This window comes from Balearica regulorum, chromosome 16, assembly GCF_011004875.1.
Source record: "Balearica regulorum gibbericeps isolate bBalReg1 chromosome 16, bBalReg1.pri, whole genome shotgun sequence".
In the NCBI taxonomy this organism is placed as follows: Eukaryota; Metazoa; Chordata; class Aves; order Gruiformes; family Gruidae; genus Balearica; species Balearica regulorum.
Window position 1 is genome coordinate 14566020 of NC_046199.1, and position 15221 is coordinate 14581240.

The 15221-nt window shown below is 50.6% G+C and overlaps 1 protein-coding gene across 1 annotated transcript; it reads right to left on the reverse strand.

Moving 5' to 3' along the window:
• Positions 1-915: 915 nt before the first annotated feature.
• Positions 916-10976, reverse strand: TFAP2C (transcription factor AP-2 gamma). The gene is made up of 7 exons (XM_075768375.1): positions 10806-10976; positions 8979-9455; positions 8635-8686; positions 6909-7131; positions 6120-6238; positions 4545-4686; positions 916-2629 (listed from the first exon to the last, which is right to left on the reverse strand). The coding sequence occupies exons 1-7, from the start codon at positions 10851-10853 to the stop codon at positions 2344-2346; spliced, it is 1347 nt and encodes a 448-aa protein (XP_075624490.1). The 5' UTR covers positions 10854-10976; the 3' UTR covers positions 916-2343.
• Between the last annotated feature and the right edge of the window lie 4245 nt (positions 10977-15221).

Consider the following 15221-nt stretch of genomic DNA (forward strand, 5'->3'; position numbering starts at 1 on the left):
CTGGAATGTCACACCTCTTTAGGAGAGAAGGGGACTGGGTTGCAACTCAAAAACCAGCTTTCTCACAGCTCACCACTGAGATATTGATTCATTTCTTTGAGCTTCCCTTTCCTTTCTTCTCCCTGCACACCTTCAGTAGTTTGCCTTTATCCCTTAAAGCAAAAAAAAAAAAAAAAAAAAAAACAACATAAAAAGAACTTATAAACAAAGTATTCAATAATTGTACATATTGCCTTTTGTCCATGCATATGAAGGAAACACACTGCCATGATGCGAAGCAAATTCTCCCTCGCAGTCATGTCCGGTGTCACCACTCATCGTGTCTGCCCTGGGTCGATCAGGTGTTGAAAAGCCAAGGACGGGCTGAAGCCCAGGCTCGTGGTGTTCCTTTTTCAGAAAGCACTGAAAAAAGAAGTTTCTTTTCAGGAAGGTTTGTTTGGCTGTTTTGCATACTACCACAGAGTACTTTGGGGACTTTCTGCAAAATGCTGTAAACTTCCTCAAATCAGTAACACCGAGCTGAAACCAGATGGGAGACCTATCACATTTCACACGGCAGGATTTTGGAAATATTCGTCTAATAAAGTCAGAGTCACTAGAAGACAAAGCTGGTAGGATCAGTTTTTATTTAGAGGAAGCCTTGCAGTTTGTGTTTAAGCTGCCTATTTAAATAGGCAGCTAGCATGATAATGACATCTTAGGAAGGGAAAAAAAAAAAAAAGATTCTTGGAGATACATAACGTGTTTAATTGAAACCATTAGTTTTACTGGCAAACAGCTTCATATTTCTGTTCTGTTAATCCGAACAAAGTGCTGCAATTATGACTCAATACACAATGTCCTCTAGTGCTACTCGCCCCACATTCCCAAAGTATAGAAAGAAAACAAAACTGTTTTCAGTTAACAAAACATTCCATGCTTCTATCCAGAATACTTTTATTATATGGTTATCATATACATCAGAATTATATTGGGAACATTTACAAATATGTAAAGATAGTTCAGAACCTCCATTATTCACATACACACTAACTCACACACTCGTTTTTGCATGTCTAGTCAGTTATCGGGTGAATGATGCACAAAATTATTGCTTTGTGAACATACACCTCAGATTAGATTTAATCTTCAGTGGCAAGAATTGAGATATTTAAAAAAAAAAAGTCTTAAATACCCTGTATAACATACCTGTGCATAAACCTAAAGATATGTTTAGCTTACCCATTACCTTTGAAATACTTACCAAAATTAAAATTTGAAACCCATTTATAAAAAAAAAGTATTAAAAAGTTCACCATTATTTACAAATCTGATTAAATTACACATAAATAAATATTTACATTCAACACACTGCTTCCCTTAATACACATAAAGCCTCCCTGGAAATATTTTTTGGCCTTAATAGGCAAAAAAAAAAAAAAAAAAAAAAGTTATGTGCCTATTCTTTCAAGTTTCCCCCCCAATTTAAAAACAAGACAATATAAATATGTGAATAAAGCTGCAATATCCATAGACACAGAAAGTGAATTTTTCTAAAAGCATTTTCATTTTGAACTATTCCTTTTTAAAAAAATATCAAGACAATATCCACTGCAGCCAACATTGCTGCAGTTTTTAAAAGCCTGAATATTTCCATAGAAATAAGCATGTCGAATGCCATCAGGTAACTTTTAAGTCTAGCAGGAATTTAATACTCTCCTATGGTAATCTGAAATTGAAGAGGGGGGGGAAAAAAACCCAACACAACCAAAACCAAAACGAAAAGCCAACCCACAGAATAATCTTACTATTTTCAGGTGTTTATAAAAAATTTTAATGTACATAAATCTATATACCATTGTTTAATACTGCTTTATTGTTACTGTTGCATTTAGAGAGAATAAAACCCTGAAATTGTATCAGATAACAAACAGGCTTCCATCTAAAAATCTGTATCTTAAAAACTATACACGAAGCTGGTCACCACTAGATACGTAGATGTGGAAAAGAAATCTAAATATATCTCCGTAAGTTTCCATCACACCCCCTTTATAGCACCACTTTTACAGCAAAGGATTTCAATACGCTTGTACCGAGTACTTATCTTCTGGTAATTGCTTCCACAGAGAAGGGATACTGCAGCTTTTAGAAAGATTCGTCTCATGGGTCCAGGGGAGTGAAGATCCTGAATAAGATGGTTTTTTTTTTTCTTTTCTCCCCTCCTTTCTTTAAAAAAAAAAAAAAAAAAAAAAAAAAAAAAAAACAAAACAAAAACCCCCAAATCTCTATGTTCCCCCTGGCAAGAAGATCCCAGTCTGTATTTAGGAGGAAGAGTTTCAAGTCTGGTTTCTCTTTTCTCTCCTTTTACTTCCTGTGCTTATCCATTTTATCAATGGTTTTGTTGGTTTCTGCAGGGCTCTGGTCGCCAGCGTTCATGTATGTTTTGTCTGCTATTTTTAATGCTTCATTTAGGTAGTTCTGGACGGATGTCATGGCAGCGCAGATGGCAGCACTCCCAAAGCCATGTGTGATCAGGCTAAAATGAGTCAAACAGCCCTGGATGCCAGGGTCCAAGATGGGACTCGGTCTCGTGTTTCCCAGAGGAGTTCTGTCCTGAGTGAGGAGGTCTGTGAATTCCTTACAAATCTGCCTGCAAGACACAAAGCGATCACACTTTACACCCTGGTGGGAATTTATGCAAAAGCAAATAAATAAATAAAAATGGCAGAGAAAGTCCGTATCAAACATTTGGCGGTTACGTGGGAATTCTTAGAAATTCATTACTCCAGCAGCAGCAGTGTCCAAATTTAAAGCCTATTTATTAACCCCAGGTTCTGATGAACCTTCTGTTACATCTATGTCACAAAACCACACACGTGCTCTGCAAAACCATCTCTCCGCCTCTGGTGCCTGGCTGGCTCTGCATCGTTTACTCCATAGATCCTAAGGGGGGAGTGGGAACGTGGGGCCAGTTTCCATGAGAACTTCCCCAGCTGCAGTTACGTGATTTAGAAAGACTAAAGCAGCTGAATAGGAGATTTAATTTAGTTGTGCGTATTATACGTATATGTTCTCTTTAATAGAGACCCAGGCCCTGATCCTGCAAACACTAACACATATGCCTGGCAAAACATGAATGGTTAATAATGCTCAAGCATATGTTGTTTGCTGCTTGTAAATCTGTCCCCTCGATGGGATTTCACAGGAGCTGAGCAGTCTTAACGGAAGCATTTCTCCATCGCAAACATCTTCCAAAAGATTAGTTATTATTGCCATTATTGGTATTGTTATTGGCACGACTGAAGAGCAGAAGGAGTAGCGCTTGTTAAAAAGCATAAGGTTCAAGCTATAGGCAAGAGAGAGACTATATTTCTAAATCTCTGAGAGATACGTTCTTGTAAAAGAAAGTCTCTCTTTCAGGAAGGCCGGATTAATTCAGCAGCAGGAGTGTGTTTTGCATGCCTGATCCAAGCCCAAAGTCAGGGCAACTCTTCTCAGCAGTTCAAGCAAGCTTTTCTCAGACCCTCTGCAGAGCGAGGGTGCCTTGAAAGCAAAGAATCGCACCAACCCCAAACCAGAAACCGTCCCAGACGAGAACGGATGACGACCTGCAGGCTTGGTTAAACCTCAGCCTGGGAAGGCTGGGGGAGGGGACAGCGAGCACTCCAGCCACCTTAAGGTAAGTGTAAGTGGACACAGGTATTTCCTGCCAGAGACCTGCTCAGTACCTGGTTTGTCTACAGGTACGAGCATCTGCAGAACAGCCAGAACAAAGCTTCTCCTTCACCCTTCCTCCCCCTCCTCATCAAGCTTTGCAATAGGAATTTAGTCAAGTACAGGGACTTCTCACATCTACCAAAGGCTGGCTTTCACTGAGCTGTAAACATCTTCAGCCACAATTGTGAAAAGGGACCATCCTCCATTCCTGACTCCCAGTGTCCCGGGGTGGGGAGGGACCCGGGTGCTGCTATTGCCAAAAGCAGGTAGGAGGGCAGGGCAGCGGGGGTCCCCTGCACCCAGGGGCAGGGCAGGGCAGGGGGGGTCCCCTGCACCCAGGGGCAGGGCAGGGCAGCGGGGGTCCCCTGCACCCAGCACGCCCACCCATAACTCCTTCCAGATGCCCCTCTGGGCTGCACGTACACAGAGGTGGGTGACCCATCTCCTGCTCCCAGTCCCAGCACTGGTTCACGTTGCCAGCCCACACCTGCTCCCCAGGTCCTCAACCCGGGCAGACGCAGCGATGTCTTAGATACACAGCTGCCCCGGTATAGGGCTTTTTCTGGAGTTTTTACTACAGTTAGCAGAAAAAAGAACAGAACTGGTCCAAACTGCTTTAGGGTTATCACACAGGGTTGTTGTTATGATTAGTATTGGCCCATACTAAAATAACTGCTGACATAGTTGAATTCAAACCAAAACCAGATAAAAAGAATTGCTTCATCTCCCTGATTAAAATTACACATGAAAATGTACCAAACTGTCCCCAGTCACAGATACTCATGGTCAGACAAAAGCATCTTGTAAAAGGAGAAGGGAAAAAAAAAAAATCCAAGCCCAAAACTTACTTTGCAGCAAGAAGCATATTCTTCCTGTTTGCCATTTCGTTGCGGCCCATGTGTGGTCTAGTTAAATATTCGGCTACTGCTTTGGAAGGAAACTCTGTCTCACATACATAACCAAAGTCACGAGCAAGATGTACAGCTTCACCTGGCGTGGGTAAAAGGGAATGCTTATTAAATGTAGTTACATCCATTTACTATAAGGAGATCAGGGAAATTAAGCAAAGTACTGTGAATTTTTGAAGTCTATTCCTATTTTAGCAGAAAGGGACACTGCTATTTTATCACCATACCACTTATTACCATTTTCTAATTAAGAGAACAGTTTCTTTGTAAGTTTGCATCAAGAAACGAAACAAACATACAACCTATATGGCGACTGCTACAAAAAATAATTCTCTTGCCTTTATACTGGAAAGAAAAACTCTTTATCCAGATTAACTGTGCAGCAAAGACTAGAATTCAGTCTAGATCAAATTGTCCACTGATATTTAAAGAAAACCTGGCAACTAAATTCCACTTATATAATAAACGGTTTATCAGTTTAGTATATTTTTCCAAATACTTCCTCATAAGCATTTTCATATAGAAAATAAAATTGTAAAGGTCAATTTTATTTAACTAGGCCACTTTTTTTCCACTAAGGCTGTTTCATCAGACTTTTAAAAAAATGGATTGGCACGATCAGTGCGTAACCGTAACGTGGATGTGTGCATGCATAAGTGCTCTGAAACCCAACTTCCAAAGGAAGGTTTTAAATGGAAGTTGCTGTATTATTTGAGCTGATATAGAAGTGAAATAGCAGTAAGGTATTATTATTAAATCATTTTTCACTTTCCAATTGCTGCTTCTATTCCTATTAAATTGTACCACTACCAGGACCTGCTTTAAACAGAAACACAAAACATCACCACACAAGTGCATCTATATACAGCCTTCCAGCCAGCTTAACTGATAGAGGGCCCACATAACCTGTTACGGATTAAAGGGGCTCCAGTTTCCTATCAGGAAGTCAAAAGCTATAAATCTCACTTTATATGCTTGTTTATTAGAACAGCTTCTGAGAATACCGCTGAGGTAGGGCCAGGCACTGGAGTCAGCTGCCCCCGACTTTGCAAGTTTCCCAGTAAGGAACCAAACCCACTAACGCGATGAGCTTCACCCTTTTGCCATCCCTGCCTGTCCCTGCACGCACCCTTACGAATCCCAAAACAACCCCCCCCGCTCAGGAAACACAGCGGACAAACATGCGTTTTGAACATCTCCCAGGCAGGAGTTACTGCATCCCTGCCAGCATCCTGCAGCCGGGAGGAAGAGGAGTATGAGCTGGGTTTGGGCGGGCAGGGCTGAGGCTGAGGGCTTGATGACCAGATTTGGAGGGAGAAGGAGAGAGGAGCCCCTCAGAGGCAACAGAGCTGTTGGTTGCTGCAACATCCCCATCACACTCACTTTAGAATAAACAAAAAACCTCGTTAATGAAATGTTCGTTGACTTATTCTAGCCTTTCCATGCTTTGCCTAGAGGATAAAAGCTATACTCAAGGGAAACAGAGTTTATTTTTAAGACACATTCAATACTGACCTTCCACCAAAGATGTCAATAGTGTCACATTTGCAGCTTTCCTTCTACCAGCGGGAAGATTCAAGCCAATTTTATCCAGTTTTTCCCTTAATGATCTGCCACCGTTTTTAGATTTGGCTCTGCAATTAAAGTGAAAAAGAAATGGCTTTATTTATCTTCAGGGAACACGTCTTTTTTTTTTTTTTTTTTTTTTTTAAAAGATGAGAAATTCCAGTTACTGACATTCAATAGGGTTCTACTAAGGGGAAGATAAAAACCAGGCTCTTTTCGAGTGACCTAGTTTTTAAATGCTCTACTACAAACCAGCCGGGATGAAACACAGCAGAGGTCAAAATCAAAATGTTTCAAACTGCACGAGTGAAACCAACAGCTGTGGAACTATCACAAGCCAAATTAAGTGTATGCAAAAAAGGACATATAGAGTGTCCTTGTAATCATTAATCAAGGCCAAGAGATTTAATAAAAAAAATCATTCTATGGGGAGACAATTTGTCACAGGAGTAAGAAACCTCCTTGAACAAAAATGCGACTTTAAACAGAGAATGAGAATTGCTGTCAGAGCTGTTAATAGCACTTCTGGAGAAGTAGCAGAAGTGCAAAGAAGTTTTATTTCTAAAGCCTATTAGGATTCAGTGTTGTTGGGCTTCTTAAAAATCAGAAGTTTGCTAAAAGGCTTTCTTAGCGCTTTATTGTGCTAACCTGGCTGCTCACACACACAGGCACGGGGCGGGGGGGGAGAAAAATCCCAAATAGACACGGCGGAATGGTTGTAAGGGGAGTGCAGCCTACCTTCTGAGTACTCCTCCTAGCAAAGAGGCGTTGAGACACTCGGGGGGCGAGAGCCGCCTCTGAACCTCTGCTACTGTCACTTTGTATTTCGACGTGGAGCTCAGGAGGGAAAGTCTCCCCGGAACCGAACAGAAAACTTCATTGGGGTTTATGACCACTCCAATTAATCCATCTTTTTGGCAGGGGAGACTCAGAGCACTGTTTTTCGTTAAGGAAATGGGACCTGCGGGAGGAGGAGGGAAAGCAGGTATTTTATAAAAGGGAAAAATTAATAGGAAATGGCAAGAAATTTCCTTTCTACAAAAAAAGACCAGGAGACAGGATTTCGTTTTGTTTTAAATGCTCACACTACTGATCCCGTCGCCAGCATCTCTCTGCAGCACCGGGCTCGGCTGCAACCTAGAGGTCCCAACTATTCCTGCACAGCTAGATTTTGCCACGCTAAATTTCAATGAGCTGCCGAACACAACTAAGAATACTTTTTAAAAAAACGCACAAACCCCACATCTCTGAAGCAGCACGCTGCAAGTTAGCAAATCCACGCTTATAGAAAACCCGATACAAGACTCCAAATTAGCATCCTTCAGCTACTGCCAAAAACTCTTCCTGAGCTGGGGCAGGGAGAAACCTCCCAGCTCCTGCCAGGTTCATCTTCCACCTCGCACACGCAGATGAGAAACCGCCTTTGGAATTTAATCCCAACAAATTCATAACAGACAGCACAGAGAGGGGGATGCAGCCCAGAAGAGAACCGAAAGTAAACCGCTGCTTGTCAATGGCTTCAGCCTTTGGGGGAACAGGGACAACAAAGGCTTTGCAAGGAGCAAACCGCAGATCCAGCTTTTCCATCCCCGTGTAAATCCACCCAGTTAACCCCCAGCGCTCTGCTGCTGGCTCGCAGCACCGATCGGAAAGGGTTAAAGAGCCGAGGTCGGCCCCGCTCCCCGGAGGGGGAAAAGATTTTTCAGTGGTGCATCTGACAGCGAAATTATTCTCCCATGAGCTAAACGCGGCAATCAGCACTCTGACAAACACTTCTGCTTTGCCTCAGTTAGGTATTTGTTTGAAGTCTTCAGAGTGAAACTTCCACTGATTTTTTTTTTTTTTAAGCACGAATTTGTTTAAAAACAAAAACGGGAGGGGAGGGGGATCTAAATGACTGTAAATTGAGTCAATACGTCTTTCTCCTTCCTTAAAACCTCAGCTACAAAACCATTTCGATTAAGATAAAGCCAGGCAGGCTTATGCCAGCGAACTCATTCCTTTCCAAGTCTTGTAAAGAAATGGAAGGGGAAAAAAATATAAAACCCCCCAAAACCTCCCAAACTGTCGAGTTTAACAAACAAATAAACAAAAACCCCAACAACAAAGCGCCCCGTGTGACTTTACACACACGTATTCCAGGGCAGCATTAAATTCGGCCCAAGGTCCTGGTTCCGATTAACGCGGGCACAAGAGCCCCGACTCGTCCGTGCGGGGACGGCCAGTGTCCCCCGGAGGAGACCCGGGCCCGGACCGGGACAGGCCCGGGGCTGGCCCCGCCGCCGCCGCCCCTCGGACGGCGTTAGAAATATCCAGCGACGGCGAGAGGGTAATAAAACCCCTCCGCCCGGCCGATCCGAAATGATCCGTCTTTTAAAAGATAGTAAGGCGTCAATTCACCGGTGCGTCATTAAACTTTTAACTATTGACAAGGGAAAGTAAACTGCAGTGCCACCTTACTGACCTTTTCTAATGACTGTCTGGTCATGCATTAATAAGTGTTGATCTTCCACATTCTGGAAAGAGAAAGGGGAGAAAGTTTCGCACCTTGAAAAGCTGAGAGGGAACGAGCCGGGGGGGCTTTTGTGAAACCCACCCCCTCCCCGCGCGTTCCATATTAAGGGCAGAAGGGGAGAAACGGCGAGTTTCGCTCCACGGACGGGGATGGGGCACCTCAAGCTGGGATATGCCGCCGGGGACGGTGCCTGGCTCCGCGGCGGAGCGCTCGGGCATCTCTCTGCGTCCGTCCCGCCCGCCTCCCACGACGCGCAGGGGGGCCCGGGGGGTGGGGGGGTCCGGGGGGCTTACCTGCACCTCCTCCATCTGGTGAGCCATGTCGTGCAGACCCAGGTTATCGGCCAGCGCGGAGGCGTCCAGCCCGTGCCCATGGGGCAGGAGGAGCTCGGACCGTCGGTACGTTTCCCTGCGGCCGCCGGCGGAGCCGCTCTCCAGCGCCGAGAGGTGGGGGACGAGGCCGGGGCGGCCGTGGGGGGCGAGGCCGGCCGGGTCCTGGCTCTGCCGGTTGGGCCAGGCGCTCTGCTGCTGGCTGGGGGGCGGCGGCGGCGGCTGGTGGAGCGGGTTGATGGAGAAGGGGTCCCCGAGGTGGGAGTAGGGGTCGCTGGACTGGGAGTAAGGCAGCGGCTGGTACGGGGGGGGGAAGTAGGGGGGCTGGAAGTCGGAGGCGCCCGAGTGGGAGAGCGGCGGAGCCGGGCTGTACAGGTGCTGGCTGACCGCCGAGAGGTGCGGGAGCCGCGGGTTCCCGTTGCTGCTCCCATCGTGCCGGTCCTGGAAAGCACAGAGGGGTGGGGGAGAAGGGAGGCGGCCGTCAGCGGGGGGTGTCGGGCAGCGGGGCAGCCCAGACTGCGGGGGACACTCGGTGCCACGGGGGAGAAGAGAGGAGCAGAGAGCCGCCCTGTCCTCGTCCTGCCCGGGGGGGGTCTCCTCTGTTTAAGGCACTCCGCGCAGGAAATCAGCCCCGCTCCCACGGAAGATATTGCAAACTAGTTTTCACTGCTCTCCTCATCACCAGTAGCACAGACCCTCACGCTTGGGCAAGTCATTAGACGAATCATTAAAACGAGAAAAACAATCCAAGTCGGCGACGCAGCCCGACTTCCGCCGCTCTGCCCCGCCTGGGGAGCGGACTCCGAGGCCGGGCGGTACGGCCCCTGCCCTTGGGAAAAGGGCCCCGGGCGGAGCAGGCCGGAGGCCCCCGGCACCCCGTTCCCCCCCCCCCCCGGCCCCCCAAGCTCTCGCCCGACGGCTGCTGGCGCGGCAGGGAAGGGCGGCGTTTCTCCCTCCAGCCTTCCCATCTCCGCTTCTCCCCCGATTTCAAGTCTCAGCAGTCAAAAGCTTCAATGTCTACATTGAGCTGATCCAGGGATTTAGCAGCTTCTGGCTTCACGGTCATTAAAATAACAGGGCTGGTTAATAAGAGGTGAATGGGGTCCCAATGGAGCGTGAAGCGGGGACTGCAGCTAATCTGTGGGAGCCAAGCAGGCGGACCGCGACCAATGGAGCCGGGGAGGGGGGGGCAACGGGGGCCACAACCGCTTTCGGGGAGATCAAAACCTCACGGGGGGGTGGGAGACGCTCCCGCGGCGGAGGGAACGTGGGCTGGGAAAGGCGGCCGAGCAGTGCCCGGCTCATCCCCGCTGCAGCTCCTACCTGCCGGCCGGATCCTCCGCAGCCCCCGGCCCGCTCGCACCCGGCCCGGCAGGCTGGGGCACTCGGCACCGCCACCCCCGGCGGGCTGGGGGCTGCCCGCCTCTGCCTTCGGCCCGGCTGTGGGGGGGACACCCCGCTCCCTGAGGCGCTGCTCCACGGGCGGGTGGGGGACGCGGGCTCCTTTCTCCCACCGCGGCTTTCACCCGGTTTATTTAAGAGTTCAAAAGATTCGGGGGGGGGAGATAAAAATAAAATTCGCACCTCCGAAGGAAAAAAACAAGAAAAAAAGCAAACCGGGGGTCTTCGGGAAGGGGCAGAGCCCGCCCGGCGGGGAGGCAGGAGAGCCGGGCGCCGGCTGGAAGCGAGCAGGGAGGGCGGGCAGCGCGGCTCGGGGGGCGGCGGAGCTCCGCGCTGCCCCACGCTGGACCCCCCCCTTCCCCACTCCCGACCCCTCCCCGCGCTTCTCACCTCGCAGTCCTCTTCATACTTGACATTATCTGCTAGTTTCCACAACATGGCGTCCAGCGTCCAAACCAGGTGTGCGGTACCGAAAACAGACGAGAGCTCAGGGCCCCCCCCACGGGCGGTAAATCCACGTCGGCGCTGGGGAAGAGGAGCTGCCCCCACGGACGGAGCTCAGTTGGCTGGCATGAAGGCAGATGACGGACTAAACCTCCCCGCTAATGGTCACTCGGGTTTTTTTCCCCTGCCCAGACGCCCTTAATGGCAATAGGATTATCATAACTCCTCCCCAGGGATGGCTCGGGCGCCGCGGCCGCCAGCCACTCAGGAGGGAGCGCGCAGCCTCAAGCCACTCCTTTCGCGCTGCGCTCCGCGCCCGCGGAGGGGTGGGGAGGCAGCGCAGGGCCGGACAGCCCCCCCCCCCCCCCTGCACCCCCAGAGTGCTCAGGGCGCGGGCAGCCCTGTCCCGCGGGGAAGGGGTCGTGCGTGGACATCCCACACGCACCTACAGTGCAACTGAGGTTGCCCCCAAAAGCGCGCACACACACACACACACCCGCCGTGGTTGGGTTTTATTTTTTTTTTTTGGGGGGGGGAAGAGCAGTGTGGGGTGTTCCCCCCACCACGCACGGAAGGGTTTTGCTAAAATCCGCGTGGGGAGGCGCAGCGCCGGTGCCCCAACACTCGGCGGGTCCGACGGCTTCTGGGTGAAATAAACTCGGAAAAAGTCCTCGCTGCGAAAGCGAGAAAGTCCGAGCGCCAGCCTGAGCTCAATTTGCATAATTGTCAAGAGTTTGAATTACTGATTACAACTTGTAAGTTACCAATGTTTAAGGTATAATTTACTTAATTATCCGACAAGATTATTGCAGTTGTGTTGAATGCCTCGTAGGTAAAGCAGCACTGATTCAGCGCCCCGATTCGAGGCGGTCTGAATTCTGTCACTGGTTCCTCGCATCATCATTATTTAATTTTTTTTTAACGAAAATCCCGCTTGTCTCATCTTTTCGCACAAACTTGGGGCTGGGGAAGCAGGTGGGAGGTGAGACAGGCATTTTCGGACGCCGTGAGCACACTTTCATCTAAGCTTAGAAAATACTTCCCTGCCAAATTGCTACCTTTCTGCAGCCATTTGATCTATGCAGTTATGTGTGTCAGACAAAATGAACATCGTTTTCAAAAGCAACGACTTCTCCCGGTGTTTTAAGGTGCACCCGGATCGCTGCTCATTTACATGAGAGGAGCAAGTGTTTGTTTATTGTGGCAGGGACAAAAGATGGCCCTGGACGGTGCTGGCTGCTGGCATCTCGGCGATCTCGGTGCCCGGGGACCAGCCGCCCCAGAGCTGTTATTAAAGGCCCGGGATAGACCCACGTCTCGAGATTTAAAGCACTTCACACTTCCCTCGCTTTTTTTCCCCTAAGGATCAGGGAAGAAAAATAACAAGAATAATAATTTAAAAAAAAAAAAAAAAAACCCTCTATCCGACTACATGAATGATCTAAAAATAAAACCGAGGAGGATGGGGGTGCTGGAAGTAACTGTTGGAGGTGTTATCTGCCTTATCTAGCACGCAGGTGCTGATTTGCAGCAGTTGCATTAAGCCCAGCAGCAGCAGGGACTCCGCATTATCATTTTTGGTGGAGTCTCTATTTATTTTTTTTAAACGACGGTGTTTTTCTTCCAGGGATGTTTCTTTGAAATGCAGTTCGCGACGATTATTAGCGAGTGTGCTTGCGCTGCTCCTGGCGTCATTAAGACTAGGAATCTAAATAATAAAAGACAGGGGGAGCTTAAAGTTCATTTGTATTAAAGGGACAAGATGGATTTAGAAAGAAACGAGGAAGGGAACCGTCGAGCTTCCAGGTTTGGGATCAGCTCTTCTTCCTTCCAAAGAGACCCTGTATTGTAGCATTGTTGGTCATTTTTATCGTTAAAAAACCAGATTTTCTTTCTGCTCAGAAATGCCACAGAGAAGCGACCATGATTTTCTCATTCTTTGGAATTGTCAAGGTCTGCGCGCCTTCGTTTTGTTTCTTTTGGTGGCCAAAATCACGCAGATGAATTCAGTTTCTTATTTGTTGTGTATGTATAAATAATATTTCTAGATAAAGGCGTGGAAGAGGATGAGGGATTCATAAGAAATTACCTAAACAAGGCGGCCAAAATGAGCACTTGGCTTCCTAGAAAACAAACCAAGAAAGCAGAGAAGAGGCTAAATACGAGGAAGTTTGAGACAAACTTTCCCGTACATCCACTTGCTCCTCGGTCTCTGCTGGCCGCAGCTGCCAGGGACGGGCACGGGGGGGCTGCTGCCTCCGCGGGGGGCCCGGCCCCAAAGAGCTTCCCCCCCCCCCCCCCCGGGCCCCGGCCGCGCAGGTGATGCCGCCCCGGGGCCGAGCCAGGCTGCTGCCCCGGGTGCTTCTGTCGAGGGATGCTTTGATTAATTAACCGGCGCGGTATCTGGGCAGCTCAGCGGTTCGGGCCTTTTCTGGGCTGTAGGCGGGGAATAACGCTTTTTGAGCCGGTCCCTCTCTGAAGCGTGAGCAATCCGCTCCGTTTATAGACAAAACCGAGGGAGAAGCGGGCTGCAGCCGGGCGAGCTGGGGCCACTGCAAAGCACAGCGGCGGCAGCGCCCGTCCACCGCCCGACTGGGCCCTCCCACGCCCGGCGAAAGTCTCCCTTTCCCGGGAAGTCCCGGGCCCAGGAAAGGCGCAGGCAGCCAGGGCTGCTGCGAGGACGCGGCTCCTCCCTGGGCACTCCCTCTGAGACACGGGTCAGAGCTCTGCAGGAACCGAGGAGCAGCCGGGGAGGTGGCTCCTGACAGGTGGCAGCTTTATTTACTTATTTAAAAAAAGAAATAAAAAAAATTGTTGCCATTACTTTGGGACACCCCCCGTTTCCACGGAGAAGCGGTTTCTTGCTTCCTGGGCGCTCAGCTCCCCCGCACGTCTCTCTCTCTTTTTACGAGGATGCAGTTTCCCACGGGGGACCATAAAGTGCTCCCAGGTGTGAACACGCTCTCGGGAGGGGAGCCAGAGCCCACTGCTAAGCCTCTGTCACATTCAGTAGTTTTCCTATTTGGCAGCAATTAAAAGAGCGTGGGGATGCTAATTAGTTACATCCCTTTTCCTCTAAAAAAATATTTGAACCCAGACATATCTGTATCATTAATGAGACTGCAGCAACCTGTCCGGATTGTCGCCTCGGCTCCCGCAGAGCTTTACAAAGGGACCTGCTGCCCGGGGAGACTTTTCATGTAACTTCCACACCGAGTCCGCGGGGAGGGGCGGAAAGCGGGGTGGTGTCGTCCCTCCACCTTCCCCCGCTCCACGCAGCGGATCCCGCCCGGGCTGCCCCAGCCCGGATGGGCAGGACACCCCCCGCCAAGGGGACAGAACCTCCCCCCGCCCCGGCTGGGCTGCAGAGGGTCCCTGCTCGGGGCGGGGGGGGGGGGGGGAGCTCCCGGGGGTGCCAGGACAAGTGCAGAGAGTCGTACTTGCCCTTGCCAGCCGATCCTCCCCGGCAGAGCCACGGGGCGCGGCACCGGCTGCTGCCTCCGTGGCGGAGCCGCGGACACCTGGGCGCGGAGCAGCGCGGAGCAGCGCGGAGCAGGGCGCCTGCGCACCTCATCCCCCCCCCCGCCTGTCCTCTCCCCTCCCAAACCCTGGTCCCGGCAGCCCGTCACCCCGCGGGTTCCCCTGCCCCGGGACGGGGACGGAAAGACGGTGCCTCCGCCGCGGGGCTTCCCCCGCCGGGCTCTCTTCTCGGCGGCTGCCTCGCACGGTCGTTTCCCGCTGCCGGACGGATCCCACCGGGCCGCGGCCGAGCAGGGACATTTTAAGGAGGTTTTTGCGGCTGATCTGTCGCCTCTCCTCCCTTCACGGCGCCCCGGGGGATGGGGGGGTGTGTTTGTGCGTGTTTCCCCGTGGCTGCTCGCACCGGGAGCATCCCTGACCGACGGGAACCTCTTCCTCGCCCTCTGTTCCCCCCCCTCCTCCTCCTCCTCCTCCTCCCCCGGGGGGGCATTGGCCGCTCGGGAGGCGCTGGCTGGGTCGCACGGCCCCGGCGGCGGTCCGAGCTGCCTCCGCATCCCCGGGGACCGGCGAGGCCGGACTCGAGCAGGGCTCCGGGCACCGCCCCGGGGTTACGGCGGTGGCTGAGGGGCGGGGCGGCAGCAGGAGCCCCGGCGGGGGCTGAGTGTGCCGACACGCCGCCGAGCGCTCATCACCTGCCCCGCTCCCAACCCCGCTCCCGCAGGAGCCGAGAAGAAAGCGTGCCCGCACCGCGGCTAGTGTTTTCCCAACCTATTAATTTGCTTAATAAACACGATTCCAGCTACGTTTTCTTCCTGCTCCTTCCCGACGGAGCTGGAGGAGCAGAGTCCCCCGGCCATAGCGTGCCGTGACCCTGCAGCAGAG

Excerpts from the sequence above, each read along its gene's own strand:
- TFAP2C (XM_075768375.1), bottom strand. The coding sequence starts at position 10,853 with ATGTTGTGGAAACTAGCAGATAATGTCAAGTATGAAGAGGACTGCGAG. Across the intron at positions 6,239-6,908 it reads CTAGGAGGAGTACTCAGAAG|AGCCAAATCTAAAAACGGTG; the intron begins GTAGGCTGCACT and ends CTTTAATTGCAG. Across the intron at positions 4,687-6,119 it reads ATTGACATCTTTGGTGGAAG|GTGAAGCTGTACATCTTGCT; the intron begins GTCAGTATTGAA and ends TACCCACGCCAG.